General features: G+C 53.0%; 10 protein-coding genes across 10 annotated transcripts; 4 read left to right on the forward strand and 6 right to left on the reverse strand.

The window, feature by feature from the left end:
* Positions 1-1,110: 1,110 nt before the first annotated feature.
* NEUTE1DRAFT_130400 (uncharacterized protein) lies at positions 1,111-4,653 on the reverse strand (the record flags this gene model as incomplete). The annotated part of the gene is made up of 3 exons (XM_009853740.1): positions 1,111-1,991; positions 3,675-4,267; positions 4,344-4,653. The coding sequence occupies 3 exons, from the start codon at positions 4,651-4,653 to the stop codon at positions 1,353-1,355; spliced, it is 1,542 nt and encodes a 513-aa protein (XP_009852042.1).
* Positions 4,654-6,129: 1,476 nt separating this feature from the next.
* On the forward strand, positions 6,130-10,150 carry NEUTE1DRAFT_83676 (uncharacterized protein; the record flags this gene model as incomplete). The annotated part of the gene is made up of 2 exons (XM_009853741.1): positions 6,130-9,529; positions 9,614-10,150. 2 exons carry the CDS (start codon positions 6,149-6,151, stop codon positions 9,695-9,697), a joined length of 3,465 nt encoding a protein of 1,154 aa, XP_009852043.1.
* Positions 10,106-11,214, reverse strand: NEUTE1DRAFT_44221 (uncharacterized protein; the record flags this gene model as incomplete). The annotated part of the gene is made up of 3 exons (XM_009853278.1): positions 10,106-10,155; positions 10,215-11,014; positions 11,123-11,214. 3 exons carry the CDS (start codon positions 11,212-11,214, stop codon positions 10,106-10,108), a joined length of 942 nt encoding a protein of 313 aa, XP_009851580.1.
* A 1,000-nt stretch (positions 11,215-12,214) lies between these two features.
* NEUTE1DRAFT_117337 (uncharacterized protein) lies at positions 12,215-12,672 on the forward strand (the record flags this gene model as incomplete). Its single annotated transcript, XM_009853742.1, has 1 exon — positions 12,215-12,672. One exon carries the CDS (start codon positions 12,368-12,370, stop codon positions 12,584-12,586), a length of 219 nt encoding a protein of 72 aa, XP_009852044.1.
* Positions 12,673-12,759: 87 nt separating this feature from the next.
* On the reverse strand, positions 12,760-15,158 carry NEUTE1DRAFT_122989 (uncharacterized protein; the record flags this gene model as incomplete). Its single annotated transcript, XM_009853743.1, has 2 exons — positions 12,760-15,029; positions 15,129-15,158. The coding sequence occupies 2 exons, from the start codon at positions 15,139-15,141 to the stop codon at positions 12,760-12,762; spliced, it is 2,283 nt and encodes a 760-aa protein (XP_009852045.1).
* A 1,847-nt stretch (positions 15,159-17,005) lies between these two features.
* NEUTE1DRAFT_117339 (uncharacterized protein) lies at positions 17,006-18,328 on the forward strand (the record flags this gene model as incomplete). Its single annotated transcript, XM_009853744.1, has 1 exon — positions 17,006-18,328. One exon carries the CDS (start codon positions 17,245-17,247, stop codon positions 18,136-18,138), a length of 894 nt encoding a protein of 297 aa, XP_009852046.1.
* A 107-nt stretch (positions 18,329-18,435) lies between these two features.
* On the reverse strand, positions 18,436-21,834 carry NEUTE1DRAFT_122991 (dolichyl-phosphate-mannose-protein mannosyltransferase 2; the record flags this gene model as incomplete). The annotated part of the gene is made up of 5 exons (XM_009853745.1): positions 18,436-19,425; positions 19,481-19,539; positions 19,595-20,910; positions 20,976-21,106; positions 21,171-21,834. 5 exons carry the CDS (start codon positions 21,330-21,332, stop codon positions 18,841-18,843), a joined length of 2,253 nt encoding a protein of 750 aa, XP_009852047.1.
* Positions 21,835-22,784: 950 nt separating this feature from the next.
* NEUTE1DRAFT_130406 (uncharacterized protein) lies at positions 22,785-23,889 on the reverse strand (the record flags this gene model as incomplete). Its single annotated transcript, XM_009853746.1, has 3 exons — positions 22,785-23,547; positions 23,626-23,788; positions 23,872-23,889. 2 exons carry the CDS (start codon positions 23,724-23,726, stop codon positions 22,785-22,787), a joined length of 864 nt encoding a protein of 287 aa, XP_009852048.1.
* Positions 23,890-24,116: 227 nt separating this feature from the next.
* NEUTE1DRAFT_117340 (uncharacterized protein) lies at positions 24,117-24,671 on the forward strand (the record flags this gene model as incomplete). Its single annotated transcript, XM_009853747.1, has 1 exon — positions 24,117-24,671. The coding sequence occupies one exon, from the start codon at positions 24,194-24,196 to the stop codon at positions 24,431-24,433; it is 240 nt and encodes a 79-aa protein (XP_009852049.1).
* A 137-nt stretch (positions 24,672-24,808) lies between these two features.
* On the reverse strand, positions 24,809-25,756 carry NEUTE1DRAFT_122994 (uncharacterized protein; the record flags this gene model as incomplete). The annotated part of the gene is made up of 3 exons (XM_009853748.1): positions 24,809-25,386; positions 25,444-25,623; positions 25,743-25,756. The coding sequence occupies 3 exons, from the start codon at positions 25,754-25,756 to the stop codon at positions 24,927-24,929; spliced, it is 654 nt and encodes a 217-aa protein (XP_009852050.1).
* Between the last annotated feature and the right edge of the window lie 80 nt (positions 25,757-25,836).

Consider the following 25,836-nt stretch of genomic DNA (forward strand, 5'->3'; position numbering starts at 1 on the left):
AGTCTATCCCGCCGTGCCAGGAACATTATCCATTCATCATCAAAGAAAGATAGCGAGGGAAAAGAAAAAGGAGATGACAGACAGACAGACATCACCGAGGCAAACAAAGTGATGTTGATCTAGTGACCCCATCAGTCAGTCACATCTCTTGAATTCCGAGTCCGAGCTAAACAAAGACAAGATGCTTCCCTTCTCCCGGGCCGTCCGACTTTCTTTGACTCCAAGACTCGGTTCCTGCATCTGGTTCCTGAATCTACAACAGTGCCCGCATACCGCTGACACATATATTGAGTGCACACAACCCACAATACACTACACCTCTCCAAACCCCAATGCTTATCCAGCAGCTAGAGGTAGCTTTACACTAGCGTACACTCCATACATATACCGTGTAATTACAATCATTGCCCCTGCCTCTTTTGGCTATTCTTGGGCATCCATAAGGCTCACCTTCACCTCCTTCTCCCATCATCGTAACATATCATCTCTAATCACTGGAGCCTGCCAAGACTCACTCCTCAGACTGAACCATGGGCACAAGACAAAAACAATATAATCATTGCATAGCACAGAGCCATTGTCAATCTGCTTAACACTCTCCCACGTCATACTATGTATTCAACCCTTAGTTACTTACCCTCCTCCCCTCCTGACCCCAAATTGCCAAGTAAAATAGTTTAGAAGCCAAGTCTCGGTACTTTGTGAACACTCTCGTGTAAATCCCTCCACTTCTTTCACGACGCACACATCGATATATAGTGTACATATACCTATCCGGACCTATATAAAGCCAAGGTATGTACACGTGTAGTCTGGACTCGTAACATGCGATGGGACCGCAGGGGCACAAAAGGCATGACGGCCGCTAAGATCCCGACATATCCCACCTCTTCATTTCCTATAACAAACGAAAGGACAAAAAAAAAAAAAAAAAAAAAAAAAAGACAAAACCACCTCTACTAAGCTTACCAGGTATGTACTCTCACAGGCTCACATGCAATGGGTAGTAGGTAAACGAACCCGGAAGGCTTGTGCGTGTGTCCCGGACGAACACACGGTGATATACATATATAAACACCGAAACATCTCATAGGAATTGGTCATCGCTATGGGCCCTTCAACCCTTGTTCTTATATACTACCAGAAATGATGTACATGTTTTGAAGTGCATATGACCAACTCTTGATTTGGACATTGAGACCAATAACCAGCTCGAGATGAAAACCCATTTATACAAACAAGATAAGAAAAATAACATCGAAAACACTATCCTTAACCAACTCCGCTTTGGCATTTTCCTACTATACTACTCTTTCCTCCGCTAGTCCCCAGCACTCTTTAGGGAAAGGGTTTTACCTATACCCCCGGTTGTCACCGCCGCCACGATATCCACCGCCGCGGTAACCTCCGCGGTTGTCATATCCGCGATCCTGACGCGGTGGTCCCCTGTACTGGTTACCCTGGCCTTGGTAGCCGCCGCGGCCCCCGCCCTGGCCGTACTGCTGCCCCTGTGCCTGATACGCTTGCGGCGGAGGAGGCGGGAGTGCATGTCTGTTGTCTTGATATCCTCCGCGACTGTTGCCGAAACCGCCGTAACCAGCGCCACCGGGAGCACCGCCGTACGCGGCACCGGGCGGAGGCGGAGGAGGTCCAACCCCAAATCCAGCAAGTCCAGGGGGCGGAGGAGGCTGCCAGCCGGGAGGAGGGCCATACGAGTCTCGTGCTTGACCACCGTATCCACCGCCGCCGCCGCCGCCGTTGTTGCCACCGTTGTAATAACCACCACCATTAGCTTGGTAGCCGCCGCCGTTTCCTCCATATCCTCCTCCCCTACCTCCACCGCGTCCTCCACCACCTTGGTAACCACCACGACCGCGTCCTCCCTGTTGACCGCCGCCAGGTCCGTAATTGATGGGCTCGTTCCTTCCACTGTAGTTCTTGTTGCTCAGCGGTACGCCGCCGTAGCTTCTTCCCGAGCGCGATGCCTTGCCCTTCAGGATGTCGATATCGCTTCGAGTCAAAGCGGGTGTTGGCATCTGTACTCCCCTTAGGAGCATCGACTTGTGCGTATGAGAGCAATCAGGGAAGAAGTAGTGAACCATGAGTGAACGATCGTAATCCACGTCGGGCATTGAGTTTCTGTTCAACGGGTAGACCAGCGAGCCGTGAGGCACGTAGCCATCAATCTTCTCGACTGAGCCTGAGAGGCCAGCACTCTTTGTGGGATCCAGCTCGAACTTGGTCGTACCCTGCTTCTTGGAATAGAACTGGCTCGTGATGTGATCGTACAGTGTTGGATGAGAATCAGATAGAAGTAGATAATCCTTGCCCGGTGCGTTCCGGAGGTGATCTTCTGGGCTCAAGAGATGACTTTTGGTCTCCATGGCAGCCAATAGACGGGGCATGTCGATGAACGGAAGGAGGGCGACACCCTGCCAAGCCATCTTCTTGCCGTTGAGATCAATCTCGAAGTCATCGGGGTAGAAATGGCGGATCTCACTGGTCTCCTCTAACATCAAGGAGTGAAACACCTCAGGGATGGCATGACGAGACGCGGCCGGAAGGACGCTCATCAGCTGCTCAAATGGCCGCGAAATTCTGCCCTTCTCAAACTTGACCTCCATCTTGCCAAGATCAACAAAGTCCGCAGCGAACGGCGCGTAGTGGTAGGGGTAGAACCACTCCCATGAGGGGCAGCCCTGAAAATAGTACTCCAGAACCCACGCAAGACCTTCGGCATACGCACGACCAACCTTGTGACGGAAATCAATGTCTTTACGGTCAACCTTGAACTTTTGCTCATAGTACCGGTCCGCATAGCCCTCTTCCCACAGCCTGACCGAATCGGTAGGCTCAGCATCACTCTCGCTGATCTCGGTCACCTCGGAACTGCTGGCCTCGGGACCAGCGACAGCATCTTCGATAAGCTCAGCCTTCCTTTTACCCAGGGCTGTTGGGGGAGCAGCTTGCTCTTCGGTGGCCGGGGCGGCCGCAGCAGTTTCAGCAGGAGTCTCAGTGGACTCAGCACCGTTCTCCGGAGTGCTCGTTCCTTGCGCCATCATGCTCTTGATCTGATCCTTGAGCACGCTAGCGGCACTCTTGTTGGCAACATTGGCCTGGTCAACCACCTTGCGGTTCACCACCATGTCATGAGTGATTGATGGTTGCGGAGCCTTGCCCGGAAATTCGTTAATCTTGTGAAAGGAAAATCCAGCTGGCGGACCACTGTTCTCAGCCGCCTGGCGTATTTGCCTACTGCCTTGGGCTCTCCTTTGTCGAGCCTCATCGGCAAGCTTACGCCTCTTGAAACCGGCCTCTCGTCGGTCTTCGGTTTCCTTTCTCCTCCTGAAAATGGCATCCTCCTGCTTGGCCAAGCCGGCCATGATGTACTGGACACGTTCAAGGTCCGCATGGCCATCTTTGGTCAAATATCCGCCCATTACGGGCAAGTTGTCTTTCCAGATCGCCGTTAGGGTATCAATTCCGTTCTCCCTGATCTCCAATGCAGGCAAGTGAGGCAAGAAATCGTTTCCGACAAAGAAGCACATGAAAACCCAATCGTCGATGGCCCTTTCCAAGTTGAACTGGAAGGGTAGGCCAGGAACGTCAAGTTCAATAGCAAGGTACTCACGGAGAATGGAAACGTGAAGCCAAATAAAGGGCTTGAGAGGCACGACTGCGTCCTTCTCGTCGAACTCGCCATTCTTCTCCTTTGCCTCACCCTTGCAGTTCATGGCATCATGTCCCTTTTGACCGCAGATCTTGCACAGTCTCGGCCTGCTATCTTGGGCAAAGACGTCTTCACGCAGAACACGGAAATGGGGCTCGTGCGTGGCCAAGCCAAGCATGATAAGATCGGCGTCGAGTCCATAGATTACATGCCGAGTATTGGGGTCATGGTTGGGGGAACCACGCTGGGAGCGGACGAATTCCATAATCTTGTGTTCACCCTCACCCGGAACGGTGGCGTCAGAGATAATGACCTTGATGTTGGCCCAGGCAGGATCGGTATTAAGCTTGTAAGAACACCAATACCGGAGACTGGCAGCCAGGATGTCCATGAAGGGTGTACCGGGAGTGATGGAGTTGGAATCGAAAGCCTTCTTGACGACGATCTCTACGGGTTCTTCCTCTTGGGGCTTGCCGTTCTGTTTCTTGAGCAGCTCGACGAACTTTTGCTTGTCTTCCTCCTTTTCCATGGCTTCCCGGGCAGCACGGAATCGCCTGGACCGTTGCTGGTTCATTTTGGCTCTGGGGGCAACGCCGTCTGTGGTGAAATGATGTTAGTCCGTTTCTCAAATCATAGTAGGGCGACAGAGATGGGGCGAAATAGAGATACGCACCAACAGCAATCATGAGAAGCTTCCGCGGGCGAACCATGTTGACCACGCGATCGGTGTACTTGAAAACCTCGACCATCATCTCTTCCTCATCCTTGGGCGCGGGGCGGTCCTCGGGGTGAGAGCACGGATGGACGATACCGTTCATGTCGAGATACAGGTTGTCAAACTCCTCGCCATTGGGGTTTGGCTTGGTCGCGTCAACAGGAATGACGGTGCCATCGGGCATAGTAATCGGCTGATCCTCGATGACGGGCGAGATGATCTTGGGATACTTGGTGGACAGCCACCTGAAAGCCGCCGGAATACCCATCTTGCAAAGGCGATCGAGTGGTCACACGAAGAGCACTTGTAGGGACGGTATTTTAAGTGTGGTTGGCTATAAAATGTAGTAGGTAGTTGTCGCGAGAAAGATCGGAGGTAGTCGCTGAACGAGATGGTGGTTCGGAAAGTGAACGTAGTGGGTTCTTCAATTCGCACCGACGGAAAGCGGATAAAGGAATGTTGATGGAAGAAGACTGAGTGAGGTATAAGGTCGGTCGAAGGGATCGGTTGGTATGGGCAACAAAAGATGCTGATGCACAACACGGGCAAGGTGACCGCAGATAGAGCCACCAAGGTTCACCTCAAACGAAGTGCACTGTGGAAACGGTGCAGCAAGATTGAGGACACGCCTTGTCGAAAGCCCAATCCAATGAATCCGGGCTGAAATTGACACAGAAAAGCGGTCCTTGCAGCAATGCCCGTTGGATAAGAGCGATTGCAGAAGTGGTGATGGAGTGGCAGTGGGATGAACTGGGGAAAGAAGGAGACCGGAACAGAACGCCGAGCTCTGACATGCGAAAGAATTCAAGGGTTCAACGAGTGCCAAGACCATGCGGCAAGGAACGATAAGCACTGATAAGACCGATAACACCGCCACAGCGGACTGTTATCGGATTATCGAAACATCACATGACGCTCTACGGTCAGCAGTTACGCGGGCTAACAGAGCACGGTATGATTGAGGCGCAGGAACCGTAGAGGTACACACCCGACATTTACTTGTCCAAAAGACCATAGGTAGCATTACAACTGAACGAATATATACTCTCCATGAGTCCCGAAACGACCCTAACTAAGGTTTGAAATAATGAATACTACCTAGAGGTAGGTATCTAAGGGGGTACTTACCATGCCTTGATGATCGCCAATTGTTGCGCGGGCTGGACTTTTCGTATGAAAGGACCACCTGTCCCTTAGTTTCATTCCGTTGGCCTCCGTTCGTTGGTTGTACAGTAATGTGCCCTGTTAATGCAAGGCCCCCCTTTTGCAAACACATACAAACTGACCCATTAGATGCAAACGATTTCTGGGCCCGGATTCCCAGTTTTGTATGTGAGTGAGGTCCCCCTTAATGCAAAAGCCCCCTTAATGCAAAAGATTTGAGCCGTCCTCCATACTGCCGGAATTAGTTGCATTAACAGGGCACATTACTGTATTGCGACATGGAAGCTAAGTACTTCCTGGCTTCGTTTGTGTGCAGTGAGTGGCTGTAACAAGGCGGGCCCTTCCATCTTCCAATCGTTTTGTCCGGGTACATCCAACGGAACCTCAGAGTGCTATAAGCTACAGGTGCAAGTACCACTACGCTCGCTATAGCGGGACCATACAGGTACCTACCCCTGACTGACACCCCGACGACGCAAGAAGGAGGTGGTGATCCGACCTCTTAACCTTCTAGCATGCGCGCACCCCGCCGTACGCCATGATCCTCCAGTCCCTCCCTCCATGGCATCCAAACTAGTCCACTACCTCTATCCTCGAACATGTTCTCGACCATTACGGCGGCGCCGGCCAAGCAGTCGGTGAGCGAAACCATTGCTGTCCTCAGCGGTCGTCTCAACACCGCGACCCTCCTCGAAGACCGCCGCGCCGCCATCCTCGGTCTGCGCAGCTTCTCCAAGCAGTACCCGGCCTCAGTAGCCTCTGGCGCTCTACGAAGTCTCATTGGGAGTCTGAGCAGGGATGGCGAGGATGTCGACACGGTCAAGGTCGTCCTCGAGACACTGCTGATGCTCTTCAGCCCCAACGAAGACAGCCCCGAAGCTTCAGAGGAGATTGCGCTCTGGCTCGCCGACGAGTTCACCCAGCGCCAGGAGAACATCACGCTGCTGCTCGACCTGCTCGACACGACCGACTTTTACTCGCGCCTTTACTCGCTCCAGCTACTCTCCCACATACACTTTGCCCGGACAGAGAGAACCGAAGAATGCGTCCTCGTTGCGCCCCTGGGCATCCCTAGGCTGGTTGCCGTGCTCGACGACAGGCGAGAAGCCGTCCGGGATGCGGCCATCAGTCTGCTGATCGACCTCACCGCCGAATCCGTGGATATCCAGAAGCTGGTGGCCTTCGAGAAGGGTTTCGAGCGCATATTCGAGATTATCACCAATGAAGGAGGTCTCGTCGAGGGCGCAAGGGTGGTGGAGGATTGCTTGATCTTGTTGGCGAACCTGCTTCGTCTCAACGCGTCCAATCAGTCCAATGTCAGGGAAATGGGATTCATCGCACGGCTTGCGCACCTATTAAGAAGTGCCTACAAGGGCAGCACAGACGGGGAGGAAGTTGCGCAGTGGGCTGAGGAACAACGCAACAGGAACATCTATGCTTTGCTTGCGCTGATACGTCTATTTTTGGTCCCTGGCGCGGCCGGAACCCCTGCCAACCAGATCGCATTTTTGAACGATCGTGTGCTGGAAAATACTCTCCAGCTGGGATTCACTTATGGCGTTGACCTTCCCATAAGGGCGGAAGCGCTCGCGGCTTGTGCAGACATGATACGTGGTAATGCAAGGCTACAGGAGAGGTTCGCCGGACAGGAGGTTCCCTCTCCGCTTGCCAACCCAGCAATGAACGGCCAAGGTCCTCACTCCAACGGGGTGCCAAAGGTTTACGTTATTGACGGTCTACTTGACCTTATCTTGGCCGTCAACTCGCTAATGGAGTTTGACTTGCGCATGGCAGCTTGCAACTGTCTCAAGGCCTACTTCAACAACCATGAAGAGATTCGCAAGCATTTCCTCACTAGAGCTATCCAAGGCCACAAGATGCAGGCCGATGAGCTTACCAACATCTTCACAACGTTGCTTCAGCCTGTACCAGAACAGGTCACGGCAGATCCGTATAGGTACTGGTTCGCCGCTGTGCTCATGCTTCATCTGGTCCATGAAAATCCCACAACTAAGCACCTGGCCATGGAGGTCACCGAGGGAGATGAGGCCAGTGGCGAAGAAGTGGTTACAAGTATCCAAACCGTTGCGTCGCATCTTCTCAGAAGCGTGGCTAGGAACGATGACCCTCGCGTCATCATTGGTTATCTAATGCTTCTCCTATGCTGGCTATTCGAGGACCTGGACGCGGTTAACGATTTCCTAGGGGAGTTCACCAACCTCCAGGGGCTCATCCAAGCGGCGGTGGAGAACCCCAACGGCGACATCATCGTGCAGGGCCTCAGCGCCATGCTAATTGGTGTCGTGTATGAGTTTTCAACCAAAGACTCTCCCGTCCCACGCGCCAAGGTGCGCGAGATGGTCATGTCTCGCATGGGCCGCGATCGCTACGTGGACAAGCTAACCAGACTACGCTCCTACCCCTTGATGAGGGACTATGAGATTCTACCCCAAAAACTCGACCTCAGTCTCGACCAGAAGCTCCCCGACGTGTACCTAGACGACACCTTTGTCGAATTCTTCAAGGACAACTACAGCCGTATCATTCGGGCCATCGACCGCGACCCCGGGCTCGAGATCTCCGTCATCACCAACGGTGTACAAAAGGGCATCTCACGCGAGCTCGTCGACTCCCTGCGCGCCCAGCTTGAGGAGAAGGACCGAGCACTCGAGGACTTCGCCGCTGAGAAAGCCAGTCTGACCTCGCAGCTGGGGCAGGAACAAGCAGACCACCGACGCACCAAGGAACAATCCGCGTCCGACGTGCACCGCGCCAACGAAGCCGTCGAGCACATGCGCGTGCAGCTGGGCGCCAAAGACCACGCGATCCAGAACATCGAAGCGCTCGTCGCGACACTCAAGCAGAACCTGGCCAAAGAGCAAGCCGAGCATCAGCGCTCGCGAGCAGAAGCAGCCAGACTCAAGACCGTCAACGACGGTCTCCAGCGTGCTCACGAGCAAGAGTTGAACAAACTCGCCAAGGAGTCCCGCACCAAGGAATCCCAACTCCAACATCAAATCGAAACCGCCCGCCGCGAAGCCAAGAATAAGGAAGATGAGCTGACCAAGCAGGTTGAAACTGTCCGGAGAGAGCAAGCCGCCCAGCTTGAGTCTCTGCAGCGCGAGCACAGCCAGCAAATCGAAACCGCCCGCAAAACAGCCGAGCAAGAAACTGAGCGTGCGGCGCGCCGGTTCGAGGCCGACAAAGCCGATTTGAAGGCAACGATAAGTCGGATGGAGGTTGATTTGATGAAAGCGAACAAGGCCCGGACCGACGGCGAGAACAAGCTCAAGGACTTGGAGACCCGTCTGACCAAGACCGATGAAGCTTTGAGCGCCGCGGAGAGGAAGCTCGCTGAGGCGGAGAAGACGGTTAAGAGCACTGGTGAAAGGGTAGAGGAGCTTGAACAGAGGCTGAAGGGGGTAATAGAGGAGAGGGAGGAGGTGGAACGACTATTGAAGGAGAAGGAGGATGCGGTTGCGGAGGTGGAGAAGACCTTGAAAGATAAGGAGGGGGAGATGGCGAGCATGAGGGAGAGGTTGGAGGGGATGGAGAAAGAAAAAGAGGAGGCGATTCAGAAGGCAGTGGAGGAAATTAGGAAGGAAGTTGAAACTACCAAGAACAACGACAAGGCTGAGGCTGATGCAACTACCGGTGCCGAAAAAGCGGCTGCTATCGAGGCCGAAGCGGCGGCGAAGGCGGCAGCAGCAGCCAGCGAAATCGAAACCCGTCTCCAGAAAGAAAAGGAAGACGAGTTGGCCCAGATGCGGAAGCAACTCGAGAAAGAGAGGGAAGAAGCCGTTGCAAAGGCCGTAGCCGAGGCGGTGGCCAAGGCAGTCGAGGAGGCCAAGAAGGAGGCCACCAACCAAGTGAAGGAGGTAAAAGAGAAGCTGGATGAAGAAATCAAGAACGCACAGAGCGAGAGGGACGATTTGCTGTTGCTGTTTGATGATTTGGAGGAAAAGAGGCAGAAATATAAGGTAAGCAGAACCCTTTCAACTAAAGTGCCCTTGGGATTTCAAGAAGATGACGTAGACTGACATTCATTGTTTGCTGGTGTATAGGAACAACTCAAGAAGCTTGGTGGTGAGGTTTCAGAAGACGAAGAGGAGGAGGAGGATGAGGATGGTGCTGAAGATGAAGATTGAAGATGGGGAGGGGGTTAATGAATAGTACGAACAGGCTAGAAAAAAGCTGGTTCCCGGTATATATAATGCTTGCTATCAAGGTCATAGACAAGCTGGGCTTGCTTAGGGGCACCAGCATCATGACACATGGACTTATAAAATGCACGGCAATTATTTGTAATACGTGTCCCATTCGTCGTCGTAGGTTCGATAGCAAGTCCTGTCCCAGATAAACCTCCCCTTACCAATTCCCTGCAAAAACGCCAAACCAAATCCTATTCATCAAGACGTCATCAAGAAAGGAAAATAAGCCACTGCAAAGTATAAAGAGAATGCAGTGTCTCCTAAGGCAGCCCATGACCGCCTAAAGCCGTACTGCTCAAAGCTCTTGCACTCGACTTTGATACTCGAGTAGGCGAGCAAGCGAGTTTAGAAATCATCACCACCACCAAAGTCCATATCACCATCCTGACCATCATCTTTTCAAGGCTGTTAGTATTCGAGCCATCCAAGCACAAAGGGTCGGGATCCAACTTACTATATCCTTCCTGATAAATCTCCTGATCGTGGTCATTGACCGCATCAGCAATCAACGCACCACCAAGGACACCCGCGCCCAACCCCAGCGCCGCACCGCCCATCATGCCCATGCCACCGCCGCCACCGCTCCTCCCGGAAGCGCCGTAAGCCTGTTGCTGCTGGGGATAACCGCCTCCACCATAATATCCTTGCGGAGGAGCGTATCCTCCATAACCACCTTGTTGAGGGTATCCTCCGTAGCCAACGGGTGGCTGCTGGCCGTACATCGGTTGCTGAGGCTGTCCATAAGGCGCCGGTGATCCTCCATACGGAGCGGGCGAATAACTCTGGGCTGGGTAACCACCCCCACTGCCGTAACCGTGGGACGAAGACCCGGAGTGTTTGCCCTTACCCGCAGCACCAAAAATCTTGCCGAGGAAGGACCCCTTAGATCCGCCACGATCGTTGGTCTCAGGACGAGGCGGTAGTTGCGAGGGGAATGGCGACTGTTGACCGGAAGGGGTGTGAGCGCGCTGGTTAGCGGCGGCGGCGGCGCGAGCGTCCTCTTCGGCTTGGAGCTGGCGAGCTAGACGTGCGTCTTCGTCTTCGTATGAGGAAGGACCGCCGCCGTTACCGCCGGCGCGGTTGGCGGGGTTGTCGTAGGGGTTGTTGGACTTGGTGTCGCTTACAATGGGTTTGCTGTCGCCTGCGGAATAGGAAGGAGGGGGGCCGGCAGGGGCGGATTCATCGCGGGGAGGTACGGCGGGCTCGGTGGGTTTCTCCCATTGGGACTTTTTGGTGTAGGTGTTGACGTAGAACCTGGTGAGGATGGTGTTAGTGATGATGCGCTTGATTGTTGGTCGATCGCTGTTGATGGTCGCCAGAGTGTTCAAACACACGAGGACGGGTGAGCAAGAGCAGACTTACCATTCTTTGTACTGTTCATTCCATCGTGCCACCCAGCCCTCAGGAACCTTGGGCGGGGGAGGACCGGGAGGAGGAGCAACGAAGTCGGCCATCGAACGGACTGTGCTGTGTGTTCTTGCTTGCAGGTAGGTTGATTATGTGATACAGAGGGAGGACTCTGAAAGTCGAGGAAAGAAGATGTAGAATAGGAGATCTGGTTCGTACGACTTGTTGGTTGATGTCGGGTGAGGCAAGAAAAAGGTGCGTGAATGACGAAGGAGGGGTACAAGAGGTAGTAGGTCGTGTAAGAGATGGGTTTCAAAGCGGGGGGGTTTGCTTTATATGTAGTGTACTGTAGAATAGGTCTCTCGTGGTAACTGACTTCCAGGTGGCAGAACTGCGCCGAGTCCAACAGATGCGAAATGCGAAAGGATTATTGTTGAATAGAAATTACGGAGAGGGCAGACTTGGTATTGTGAAGGTTGGTGTTTATCTATAAGACTAACCAATGCACCTGCGTAGGGGTCTAAGTTGTTGACTCGAGGCAGCTTGACGAGGGTGGCGTTGCGACTGAAAGTAGACCAACGTCCGGTATGATGTAAACTGCGGATACGATGCCAAGACTTGCGGTTTGCGAACGACTCGCCGGGGAACACCAGAGGAATACACCACTGAATAGTGTAGAGGCAGCAGCGGATTCCAAACCACTCAAGCGGACATCGATAGAAGCCACGGGAGAGCTCAGGAACATCCAATCCCTACCATAGTGTACAAATGCACAGCCCCGTCAATGCGGGGTTCAGATTGACAAGCGAGACAACCTAGATATCGTGATGATTCAGCAGCATGTATAATATTAGGTAGGAATGGGGAGTCGTTCAACTGCTCGAACCCCGAGTCCCCGTCAGCGGCTGTCCGGTGTTCCGGAATAGCCTCTAGTGTAGCAGCAGTATCTTGATGAATCAGCTACTGTAGGTGGCGAGCGTCAAGGTCGGAACTCTTTAAATTCCGACAACTCGCCTGAATCGCTGAATCGCAACATTTGTCACGCTTGCTTGTCGCCTCGCGTTGAGGCCGCCCATGGTCCAGGTTCAGACGATGCCGTGTCCTGCCATGTGATCAAATCGATAACCACAGGAGGCTGTGCTATCACCATTCTTTGTGGAGCCGCGCAGAACTCATCCCGGAGACACTCGCTCTACACTATATCTTGCTAAGTAGATTCTTCTTTTAGACTGGTAGCATAGGTATCTTCATATTGTCGCCATGTTTCAATCATTAACCCTAACCCAAAGCCAGCATCAACCCAACTCTTCGAACAACAGCCTACCTTGCGTCGGTTTACTGACACTTGTCTATAAAACCAAGATTGCCCCTTTGGTCACCATAACAATGCAGTTTAGGCCAGTTTCCTCTACTCCAATTATGCTCGGTAACGCAGAGGAAAGACCCAGCGAAATCGCAATACCTGTGCAGTCTCCGTAACCATTCCATGACTCTTCCTGTCTCATATCGTCTGCGCTTTAGACCAGTTGTGAAGTTCCGAAAAGTATCAAACCATACCATCCCATCGTAATGCGTAATCTTGTTTCGTTCCATCATCATTCAAATGCTATGTTTCCATTCCATGGGGTATGCCACTCGCCAGGTCTGGACGCCTAGTAAACCTCGCGGCGGTCCTCTTCATCTCTGCCCCTACCGTAAGATCCATTGAAAGAACCAAAGAGCTGCGCGGCCTCCATACAGTAACCGCCTGAAGCCATCCCCCTTTCGCTACCATAGCAGATGACAACGGCATCGACGATACCGCTCAGGATACCTTCCATTGCGCCCAAGATGCCCCATCCGATAAAGCTGGCAACCATACCCACAACATAGGCGTACGCGCTTCCCTTGAGTCCCAGGGTCCCATCAGGTCGTTCAACCGTCAGCTGTCGAGCCGTCATGACCCAACCTGCAAAGCCGAGTGCGGTAGCCATTATAAACCGCGTAGCATGCAAGATAAGCTTCGCTAGCCGATATGGCAGGAGTGGGGAGTTGTGAGTGTCGGATCGTAGAGCGACTGGCGTAAGCGTCGTAGTGGGCCGCTGAGGGGCAAGGAAGTCCATCCGGCTAAGGCCTCGAGAAGCAACCGCGAGGGACTCGGAATGGATGGCGGCATACGTGAGAGTCAACGGGTTCGTAAGAGCTGCGATCGGTGTAGGAACGAACGAGTAAACAATCATACTGAGAATGTTTGCAGCGCGAGAGGGTAATATGAGAAGGGGAAGGCGGATGGCTAGTGCTATTAGTGTCGACATGCTGATAGTGCCAAAAATGGTGCTGAGAGCGTGGCCCAGGGCGGCAGAGACGACGTCCTTGGATGATGCTGCTGGAACCGCATTGCGATGAAAATACCATTGCGATACCGTCGCCGCCGTCGTGGCTCGCTGGATGCCGGAGAGAATCGACAAGGTCCAGATGTACATCAGAACAAAGTAGATGCCTAGCCACCAGCTGGACGCACTGATGATAAAACGCGATAGGTAGCTGGAGAAACTCCCGCCCAGAAAGACTCTGGTAAACATGAGTAACCAGACCCAGGTCCAGAGCACTACCGTGGCCAGGCATCCTACACCAACCAACATCAAAGGCGAGTTTGCCGCAAGAATACGACTCGAGAACTCCAGGATATTGATGGCCGACCGGATCGCAAGACGGCCCTTGAAGACCATGTATATCCAGATCACGGCCGCAGCAGCTGGGACAGTGGAAGCCCACCTCATAACGGTATCCTGCGCTTGGGTACTTCCGCTCGTTGAGCGGAAACTCAAGATCAAGGGATACAGGGAGAAAGCGGTCATGATAATCGGCACGGACACCAAGATCAAGTAAACCAGTGGCCTAATGTACGCCCGCAAAGTCGCCAACCACACAAATGCGACAATCATTGAAACCAATGTGTCGACAGCTAGTAGGTTGAAAGACTTGGTTATGGTGTTGTAAATGGTGTCGCCGAGTGGCCGCTTCCCGCTTGTGTGAAGGTAAACCAGCACAAATGTCGCAAACAAGGAAGCCAAAGCAATCAAGAATATGTAAGCGAAGAAAGGATCGTGGACAAATATTTCCCCATCCGCAACCGGTTGTGCTGGTGTTAGCCCAGCATCTGGTGGCAATCCACCGTCGAACGACCTTCGCGACTCGTGCAATAGACCGGCCTCCGAATCCTGGACCGAACTTCTCCTGGTCGAATATCTCTGCGTTGCCGGCCGCGACTTGAACTTTTGGAAAGCCGGTGGTGAGCTGCCCATAGAAGCCTCACCCAACAGATCCTCTGGCGGGTCATCATCATCCTCGGCGATAGTTGACTGCAGTCCAACGTCTTCCATGGCCCCCTTAGTGCTGTCATCCTCATCCGAGCCTTGGCGTTTGTGCTTCCCAAATAACTTGCTCCCTCCTTGTCGGCGGTCGTGTTCACGCTTGGATAGACTTGTAGAGTCGTTCCAACTGCTTCTGATGCCGTGGAGGCGAGTTCCGAGTGCGTCTTGGTATCCCCGACTCCTCTCTAGCGAAGCACTCCCATCATCCTCGGCTTCGGTGCTATCTTCCAACCGGGCGGCAGGTATCACGCGACGGGAGCGTTGCAGTGCAAACAGATCTGCAGCCTCCCGGTCTCTCTCCTCCTCGTCCTCCTCCTCTTGCTCAACAGCGGCTTGAAAAAGAGGCGCATCCTGGGCGTATCGAGACCCAAATCCGGCAAGGGTACCAAAGCGAGAGCCAGTCGGTTGATAAGGGTTGCCTGTGGCGCCTCTATAGTAGGAGCGCCCACTCAGTCCTCGGCCTCTGCCGGTCCAGCCCCCTGGTTGGCGAGACGAAGGCCGGTCGTTGTTATCTTGCCCGGCAAAGCTGGACAACCGTGACTGTGACTGGGAGAGGAACTTTGACGCATCTGGTATCGCCTGTTAGTCAGTATGAAAAACGGTTGGACGCTGGGGGGTAAACATCAATTAATGAGAAGGGTCGGGGGGGTGGACATGGATATACGCACATTCTGAGAACATGGCGGTCTATCCCACGCCCCCAAAAGCTGTTTCGAGAAGGTTGTTGCAACTCCAGTGGGCTCGTCGGGAATGATGCCTCGTGGTGTTAGTCGGCGGTGTGGGACCACGGCGGACGATGCGTAGCTAATGACGGCAGACGAACGCAGACGGGATGCCAGCGGTGGTCGGAGCGATGTGGCCAAGTTGGAGATGTCGATGTAAGGATAATTCCAGCTTGTGTTTTCTCGAGAATTGGGAAAGGTGCCACTTGGTATGCGACGGCCTGGAGTCTGTTAGACAGGATGACTCTGTTCTGCTAACAAGACGCTTATACAGCCAGAGCCTGATGGATGGAGGGGGTTTCAGAGCGACGGAGGAGGTTTGGCACTTCAGGCTTCTGCCTCATGTAAAGAAAGGATGAACAAGGCGGCCCAAGGCAACGAGAATTAACTGGATAGTCCTAAGAACATGGGCGCCATGTGCATCAATCAGTGCATAGAGATATACGAGAGCGAACCAGAAAGAGGATGAAAAGGCCGAAAACAAAACAAGGGAATCTAGATGGCTGTTGATAAGATCCGGAGTCTTAGGTAGGTAGGGTACGGGTGTACAAGAAACAGGCAGACAAGGGATCGGGTGTCCACTGTGTAACAACTTAGGTTCAGTTAAGTGGGCTGGCGACTGACCGCCCACACTGCACGCGACAAACCTGGCTGGGAGCCTGAGGTCCAGTCCGCCTGCCGTGATCAACGGGCAAACCACCCGACACCAACAACCAACCCTCACATCTCTGACCTTTCAGTTACCACCTCCGATCCTCGCTACACCTATACTACACTACAATACACTACATGTAGGATAGGAACCTTGATGGGTAGAGGTACATCAAGACATATAGTGTAGAGGACGGGACAGACGGGCAGCTTGGACATTCGGTGGTGCCTGCCGGATGTTTGCTCCTTTAAGGTACACTAAGTAGAAACACGGCATTGGCTTCATCAAATCAATCATGCCGTGATTCAACTTCTCTTCGGCAGTCAGACTGTCAGAGTGCACAACAGCCACACCGGGAGATAACACAAAGTGCAAAAGGCTTTGCTTGTGCGAACAATTAACTCACCTGCCGGCCCCTTGTGAGGCATTCACCCTTTGTCTGCTAGACTTCCTTAACTCAAAAAGGATGATGCCCCATGACATCGTCTTCTGAACGGGAATGTGAAGACGTCTGTTATCGTTCACTTCTCGTTGCGTCACTGCCTGATATGTACCCGATGCCACCGCGAGCCCAGACCAGGTGATCCACTGTAAGCGGCCGTCTACCATTGGCTGGATCCTTCCTTAACAAGACTGGAGCTACAAGCTGTCTCCCCGTGAGTGAGGTGTCAGGGTGTCCGCCATTCAGCCTTCATCCAGTCATCAGTTGTTCACGCAACCAGGTTCCTGCAGCGACCTCTTTCACAAGTATCTATCGTTCTAGGCGTCCATCCTCCACCGCAATCCAACATCATCGAAATCAGCCGAAAGGCAAAACCCAGCTATATCGATTGTCAATTCGCGACGAGTCAACATCCATCATCTCTTCCGAGTCCAATCCTCATTGATACTCTGAACGACATCCAGCCACTGCAGCGAGCCAAAAGTCCAATCATCATCTCCTCTTGCGTTGCATTGTCGTCAGGAACGGTGTGAGAATCACATTCCCAACAAGAGCAAGATTCCTCAGTCCAGCCTCGGCGGCACTTGGCCATATATATCATCATCGATCAACCAAGCAGTCAAACCAGTCCCCCAAGAGACACCGTCCAAGCCGCCGACTCTTGAATATAACAGGGAACCAGATCCACTGCCTATCTCGGGATAGCTCTGCAGTCTATCACCTCGCCTGATCTCCTGACGAGTGAACCCCTTGCAAACTCCCGCTCGGTTACCCATAACCCAGTCCCCGCAACTCGAAACGATAAACACCAAGCAAGGCCCAGGCCATCCGTCATCGAGAAGCATTCAGGCTACCCCTGACCATATCTGGAGGTTTCTTCCTCCATTATTATTAACAACCTTGCCAACATCCATTCAACATTCCATCAACCGAATCGGCAAGAGGATATTGAACAATCAGAACCCACCATGTCGTCCTCACTACCCTGGGACTACATCGCGAAGCTAGTATGCATCGGCGACTCAGGCTGCGGTAAATCCTCGCTCACCATCCGCCTCTGCGAAGGCCGCTTCGTCACCCACCACGACGTGACCATCGGTGTCGAATTCGGCTCACGCATCGTCCCCGTCGGTCCTCCTCACAGCAACCTCGATTCCCAACAATCACCACAACAACAAGCATCCTCCACAACCACCTTCACCTCAGATCCCACAACAACAACAATACCAAACACTACAACCTCCTCCTCTGGGGGCCTCCCCCCACCCCCAATAGCCGCCAAGCCCTCCTCTTCTTCTTCTTCAGCATCCGACCCCCCTGTCCCGCAAAAACACATGAAACTCTCCCTCTGGGACACGGCCGGCCAAGAAACCTACAAATCCGTCACGCGCTCCTACTTCCGCGGCGCCTCGGGCGCCCTCCTCGTCTTCGACCTCTCGCGCAAACAGACATTTGAGCACGTAACCGACTGGCTGAACGACCTTCGCGCCATTGCCGAGCCGGACATTGTGGTGATCTTGGTCGGCAACAAGGCCGATCTTACAGAAGCAAACGACGAAAACGAGGGAGAAAACAACAAGCGAGAAGTAACGAGGAAAGAAGCGGAAGAGTGGGCAAGGAGGAATGGAGTGCTCGAGTACGTGGAGACGAGCGCCAAGAGCGGGGAGAACGTCGAGAAGGCGTTCATGAGGGTGGCCGAGAGGATATACCAGAATATTCAGGCGGGAAAGTACGATTTGAATGATAGACGGTCCGGGGTAAAGGGGCCTAGTGCTGGATTAGGTGGAGGCGGCGCAGGAGGGGGAGGGACGCATGTGAAGTTGACGGGGGATAAGGCGGGCGGTTATGGAGGGTGTTGTTGAGTGAAGGTAGCCCCTTGAGGAGGAAAGCAAAGAGGGACGAATCAAATACACATGAGATACGATCAAAACCTTTCATGGGAATGCGAAAAGCGAGGGAAAGGGAAACGATGGTGGGGATATCACGACTGTCGGTCTGCCGCGTAATAATTCGAAACAGAATTGACAGGAACCCGGGAGCAAAGTAGATAATCGTGTGGATGGATGTAATGATGTATTGCCCTGATGATTTCCTGTTCGACCTAGATGAACGCATCTGCACTTTCAACAAGGGGTATCGGGCCTTGATACCGGGAACGCAGGCAGAACGATAGACTTTCTAATCACTACTACCAAATGGCTAGTCGACAAGTGTACCGTGTTTCTGAGTATATGACTTGCCCTAATACGCAATTTTGATGGCCCTGATCTATTACATCAAGGAAACCAGTGTCTTTCGTTACAGACACTCTTCATCAAATTGCAACAGGCAAATATCTCGACAAATACCCTCCAGTAGACACACTAGTGAATTGTTTCCCATTTTTCTATAGCCCACTGTTCTTTTTGTTTTAGATCAAACTTAAAAGGAAATAAAATGTTGTCAATGCAGATGCACAGAATTTGGTACACTTTTGGAATAGCAGCAGTTACAGGAAGACTGTTGCTGTGATGATTGCCAACCGAGAACGGGGCTGACCATAGTTTCCATCCCAATCACCACATCTAATCCGAGATCCTCCAGTTATCGAACCACTTCATGTACTTGTACTGCTGGTTCGGGCCGACCATTCCCCAGCTGATGGGCATGAAGAAGATGTAAAGCCCAATAACTGTCGCATAGAGGATACCATAGGCAATGCCCTGGGTAAGCTTGCTCTTGGCTCTGAGGAACCAGTCAGCAAGGAAACCGAAGCAGAGGATGGCGAAGTAGAGCGCCGGGTAATAGTGATGGACGTAGGTGACACGGCCCATGACGATGAAGGGCAAGTAGTGGAGGAACCAGCCGATGACAGGGTAGACTCCGGCGTAGTGGATCTGGTCAATGCCGTCCTGGCCGAGCTCCTTGTAGCCACGCTGCCAGCGGAGAGTGTACCAAACAACAAGAAGGCCAAATACTCCAAGAGCGGCAGTGGAGCCCCAGTAGACGAGAGGATTGCCAAGCAGGAAATACTTGACAGTCTTGTCATCCCAGCTGCACATTCTCAAGCCAACGTGAAGAATAGGCCACTGCCACCATTGGGAAGCCAAATCGTCCTGCTTGTCAGGATCGGGAACAAGAGCGTTGTTCGAGGTCATCATGGCAACGTTCTGTCACGCAGGTTAGGAGGATTTCCTAGAAGCAGATGGGAACGGAGATACATACCAAGTGAATGAAGTCCTGAAGGAATTGACTCTTGTACTGACCGGGTTCAGCAGGAGGCACTGGTGTCTGTTAGCAGAAGGAACAAAGCCACCCTCAATTACGGGTCAAACTTACGCTTGGGGTTAGTATGGGACTCGACGTTCCAGTGAGTGTAGGTGTCACGAGGGTTGTTGGTCTTGGTGCAGGTAGTCTCGATCTGCTTGAAACCCCACTGGGGAAGATTGACGGTTCCAGCGCGGAGGTAGCATCCCAAAACCTCGTGCTTCAAGCGGAAGGCAGTGGTGAGAGTGCGGATCTTGGAGCGATCGCGAGAATTGGTATCCTTGACGACCTCAATCTTCCAGTGGTCCTTCTCATCACCAACGGTAAGGTTGCCATAGCAAGAAACCTCCTTGTCGCTCTTGGTCATGGGAGCGGGGATCTCGTGGGAGTGGAGGTTGCGGCCGGTCTGGGCATGGATAAGGCGAACGGTGCTGCCATCACCAATGTAACGAATCTCGTCAGAGTTCTCGTCATAAGCCTGCTCCCTGCGGTTAGGGTAGAAGAACCAGTCGTTGTTGGCATCCTTGTGGTGATAGCAGGTCACTTGTTGTTGGTTAGAACCCTCAGGGTAGGTCTGAACGTGACTGTGAAGCAGGCCACCACCATAGCCCATGTTCTTGATGGTCACGCGGGAGCCGATAGCAAGCTCCAAAGGGCTGTCCCTGCCAACCTCAGTGCCTCTCAAGTTAGCCTGGAAGAGCGAGGGCATCTGGGCATCGCCGGGGCCGGAGTTGGTCAAAACCCAGAAGTGGATGGCAAAGCTCAAAAGGTAAACCGCAAAGGGCAAGATAATGAGGCAGCTGACGCGAGCGGCAACATGGGCAGCAAGAACCTTGACGGGCATCTTGGTATCGCCGAACTTGTTCCAGAGGTCCTCAATGGTGTAGAGACCGACCAGAGCGGTAACGAAGAGTCCAACCCACTTGACGCTGCAGACAAAGCCGATGCTGAGACCAGTCAGGAACAACCAGAAGGCCCACTCAGGCGTGAAGCTCTTCTTGCGTAGGTTATGGAACTTGGCCCAGCACAAAGTGGTGGCCACGGTACCGAAGAGGAGCATAGAATCGAGGAGGATGAAGCGGCTGATGGTGGTGTACGAGTTCTCGCAAAGAACCATGAGAGTGACGAGCCAGACGGCAGGGAGCTTGAAGTGAAGCGCCTTGGCGGTAAAGTAGGCCAGGGGAACGCACACGGCACCCCAAAAAGCGTTGAACTGGCGCATGAAGGTGTAGTTGATTTCCTCGGGATAAGTCTCGCCGGACTTGAACTCGAAAGATCCATTGTAGCCCGCAAGCAATCCGCTCAGACCAACGAGGAGCTTTCCGGCAGGAGGGTGAACATCGAAGTAGAATTCGCGCTTGAGGTAATGGCTACCAAACTTTCCGAAACTGTACGTTGTATCGTGTTAGCTAGCCTCGCAATCTATGGGGTCTGGATAGGCGGGTGTGCTTACTGAGCTTCGTCCCATGTCACGATGGGGGAAAGACCAATCTGCCAGAAACGCGTAAAGAAAGCCAGGAACGTGAAGACGACGGGGGCAACGATCCACTCCCAGCTCGCAATACAATCAAGGAAGCTCTGCTCCTAAAATACAGATGTTGATTAGCATGGATAAGGTGTAAGATTGGGTCACAGGCTAGCTACGGACCTTCTTCACGGGAACCAGAGCCTTCTTCTTATCCTCGGGCTGGGGCTTTTCGGTAGCAGTAGGAGCGACTGGAGGAATGTTGCGTCTCCGGGCCGCATCTCCAAAGGGATCGGCACCGGAGGCCGTGGTGGCTCGCTCGGAGCCATCCGTCGGGGTCGCCATGGTGCAAGTTCGCTCAAGGGAGCTTCAGAGTGTCTAGATCGATCGTGGGCGTGGAGGAAGAGATATCAATCTAATCGGGGATCGCTTAGGCCGTAGGTGGTAGTTTGATGGCAAGGCCGATCATGGAAGAGAAAGAGATGGATTTAACGAGAGTGTAGAACGGACGCGTGGCAGTATAGTTAACGAAGTGTGTGGTGTAGAGGGACAAGGCGCTAAGAATATATAACAAGAGGGGGGAACCGTGGGCCTTTGTCAGAGAAGAGGATCCTCGAAGTCAGCAAGGTACCTTTGTTCCCAGCTGATGCTTGGAGGTTTAAACGTCAGGCAACGAACAGGAAAGTGGGCGTGAAGATCAATGGTCCGGAAAAGGTCGAAGCCCAAACAATCGACGATGTGCCGCCGAAAGGAGAACACGATTGCGTTCGGGAAGGTTGAAATGGAGGGGTGAGAAGGAAACAAAGGGGGCTGCCGGGTGTGGCTGAAAGCTCGTCCTTGAAAGACGAAACTGAAATGGGGTGGAGAAGAAGATGACTAGAGGAGGAAAAGTAAGTAGGTAGAGGAGAAGAAGGAGGAGGAGCTGCAGTGCTGCAGAAGCCTCGAGACTGGACACTTTTTCGACTCGTAAAAACACCGGGACATGACCAAAAAGGGAGGATGCATTCCGTCCGGGCCTGTCTCGTTGATGGACACTTGTTCTTCGTGGCCTCTTGGTTCCATGGGGCCCGCAGTCCGCCGCAGGCGCAGCGTTACAGGTGGTGAAGTTGCATCTGATTGGCCAGCGAGCCACATCGGCCAGGGCCGTTCGTTCACTTTTGTGGGGTGCCATTTCACTGGGCTGACGGGACCCTGGCGAGACTCCAGGGCATGACGGGATGCACTAAAGAATGCGGCCCTGCTGAACCAGAGTGATGGATCTCCCGGATCGACGGGAGAGCTCGGGAGGGCTTCAAGAGCTCCGGGGCGTTTCATCGGCCATTTTCACTTGAAGAGGATTTCCATGTGAACGAACCTAAACTCTGAGGTGATTGTTGAGCCGCCACAAACCTGGTGTTGTATCATATCTGTCTCTACGGCATTTTGTCGGGCATAAGGACACTGGGCTGTTGCATCTTGCTTCTGTATTCCAAGGCTTGGATCCCTCGTAGAGCTATAACAATTGCAGCTTCCCCCTCACAATTCTAGGCTTGGTTTCAGCTGCACCGTGCCTTCCAGATGCACCAACATATCCATGCTCCTTTAGGCTGTGATCTACCAATTGAAGTGGAAGGAAGGCCTGCAAACGAATGGTGGTTGGCTATTCTGCCGAAGCCCAAGTAACAGCGAAAAGAAAAGAACACCGACATCATCCACGCACCATATGTAGGTTTTGGGTTTTGTTTACTTCCCCTGAAAATCGAGGTCCCACTGTCCAATCAGCCTTGAAAGTATTTCGATCCCATCGCCTTTGGCCTGTCAGTACAAAGAAATAAATCTTTCCGTCAACAAGATCGGGCTTCGAATAAACTTGATCGCTTCATTTGTCCATGCTCCCTCCTTGTCCGTTCCAACGCCTTGGAAATGGTATGTCTTTTCCGCATCCAACCCCAACGTCTTTGCTGCTGGCCTCATCCCACCCTCCTTCACCTCACCCCCTTGAGCGTGGTCGATTTCGCCGTCCAATGATACCGTCTCGACCTCCAAGGCAACATGAAATTCTCCCCGCTTAGTAAAGAAGTCGCCCTTCAACCTCGCAATCGTTCTCCACTGCCCTTTCCCTCCACCCTCCTGAATCTCAAAGACCGTCGGACCATAGTCAAGCTCAAAGGTGCTCAGATTTCTCATGGTCAGCGTGACCTTCCTTTCCTCCCGATCCACATCCTTGATCAGGACTGGGAGCCCGTTCATCCCCAACACATGGATATCCTTGTTGTACCCACACTGCGCTGTCGTCCCAAACGGGCCCTTGAGATGGGCCTCGCCATTGCGGAGATGGTACACCAATTTCTCCTTGTGAGTGAGGTCCGATAAGAGCTGCAGCCAGATGGACATGTCGGTGACGTGGATGGTCTGGTCGTAAAAGTGCACGTCGGTGCCGTTGAAGCGCGTCTTCGTCTGGGGCAGCTGCACCTTGCCGAAGGGCCGGTCGAGGTAGACGAGGTCGACAAGCATGGCGTCGACCACGGAACCGACCGGGCCGGTGGCGGTTACTTGGTATTCTACCGACATGCTGAAACTACTGTTTGTGGTTACGAGGAAAAGAATTGTCAGTCAAGGTCGCGGAAAAGGTGAGATTTGATATGGGGCGTAGACTAACTCAGCTGTACACTTCACTATCCTGACGAGCATGATCTCCAGTCGCGAGTCGTTGACCAGACACCGAACTACGCTATCCATGGAGGGCGAATGTTGAATCATGTCTATCTGGCACAGACTGTTTTCAACCTCAGCTCTGTTGGGTAGTCTTGATCATCTGTTAGATAAGAGCAGTAACGGTCAGCCATCCTTGGGCTCAAATTCATGCATATGATGAAGTGTTGAAGAGTCCTTACTCACCTGCTAGCTCGGCAACAAGACAGCCAAGTCACTGAAAAGGGTATGAATCCTTTCACACAACAGACTCATACAACCTATGAAAGTTTATGGGGGATATAGAGAGATCAGAGCTGAAGAAGAAAAGACGGTGAACATACATGTAAAGATAGATATTGGACAGTCTGATTTTGACGAAGCACTGGGTAGTTCATCTACCGACAGCAAAAGACTAGTACACCACATGGGAACTTCATGTTGGGACGGGGTCTCTACTCCCTTATAATGAATGACCATCTTGAATTGACAAGGGGAGTGACACGAGGCCACCGGGCGAGACAAAACCGAGATGGATGCTGTGGGTAAATCGTGCTCGTGGTTCCCTGCCGGAAGGCGGCCGCGATCCTAGCAGCAAAATAATGAGACTATTTGACCTAGTCGGCGATAATACCGGCGCAGCATCGCAGGCACGGACGCACGGCAAGTCGCGAAATGGAGATGTCGGGTTCTCGACCTATCCGGAAGTCGTTCCGTGGGGCTGCTATGCGGGGTCGGCGCGCAAGAATGGGCTAGACCCGATTCCGGCTGCGTAAAAGAGTCCTTCGTCCAGGATGCTCTGTTTCAATGTCCATTATTAGGGAACCGGGGATCGGGGCCCGGAGACCTGGGAGGGAGCCATGGCTGTTATGTACGGAGTATCGTCGATCACAGATCTGATACCGATGATTGAGGGGGGACGAGCTCAGCTGTCCGGGTGCCAGGAGCGTCAATCCATCGAGGAGTGAAGAACGGTGTCAGACATAAAAGCTGATGAGAAACACCTCTTGGCTCGGCCATATGCTTGGCGTCGCACATATCGAGATGGCATCAGCGATCGGCCTGACCCTCGTTGGAGCCTCCCCCTCCCCCCCACCCTCCTTTTCCCCAAACGCCCCAGTTGACCCAGCTAGCCGGGACGGTCCCAAAATGCTCCTGCTTGGTGGTATTTGACATGAATTTCCCAAAATACTTGTACATATGATATACACAACCCAAACGATGTCCCTTTCTCTTTTTCCATACATACGGTGGTGGCTAGCGCATGACTTATGCGGAAGCAGCCTTGATGGACTGGGCGTCGCTCATGGCCTTGGCCAACATAGCCTTCTCTCTCTTCTTCGCATCGTTCATCTTCCTGATGCGCTCGCGGTCAATCTCGGACCTCCTATGAAGGTCCTCGAACTCGCGGAACTCCTCCTCGTCCTTGGCCGTCGGCTGAACTGCAACGGCACCAGTCTTGTCCAGAAATTCCTTAAGGATAACGGACGAGTTGCGGTTCTTCATGTCGATTGTGACTATCCTCTCGCCCTGGGCAGGTTTAGGGGCTGGAGATGAACCGTCGGCAGAGGACGTGGGGAATGGAGTCGAAGAGGGCTTAGCATCCTTGTCGTCGCGGAAGTAGATGGTCATGACGGCGGGACCCTTCTGGTCGGTTGTCCTGTTGATCACTATGGGGACCGCGGGATTCCAGTACTTGAGCTTGGGGAGGTTTTCTCTCCAGAACTTCCTGCAAAAACAAGGCCATTAGTTGGTTGCCGAGCACGCTGTAGGAGTCTGCGCGAACCTAGGACCCATGTGGCCTTCCTCTATCCTGTGAGCAAACTGCATGTGCACCTTGGTGACCTCCTTGGGGAGGAGGGCAGCCCCCGGCCCGGCGCGAATGTTCAAGAGCTGAAGCCGCACGTCAGCATTGTCATGATGGTCGCGGTAGTGAAGACGAGGTGCCGAACATGTTGCGCATGCGCTGTCGTGAAGGTGAGGTGGTTCAAGTTGTGATCGTATTTACCTTCTGTAGTGGTTGTTAGCATTAGCTATTAGTTATACTCTTTGTGGTTGGTTGGCCTTGACCTAGAGGATACTCACTTCCCTGACGACATTGAGACGCCGAATAACGCCGACCATTTTGAATACTGTCGAGCCGGAGAGGTTGCTGCAGTGGGCACGAGCAAACAAAGGT

The sequence above is a fragment of the Neurospora tetrasperma genome (assembly GCF_000213175.1).
Source record: "Neurospora tetrasperma FGSC 2508 unplaced genomic scaffold NEUTE1scaffold_4, whole genome shotgun sequence".
NCBI classification, from domain to species: Eukaryota; Fungi; Ascomycota; class Sordariomycetes; order Sordariales; family Sordariaceae; genus Neurospora; species Neurospora tetrasperma.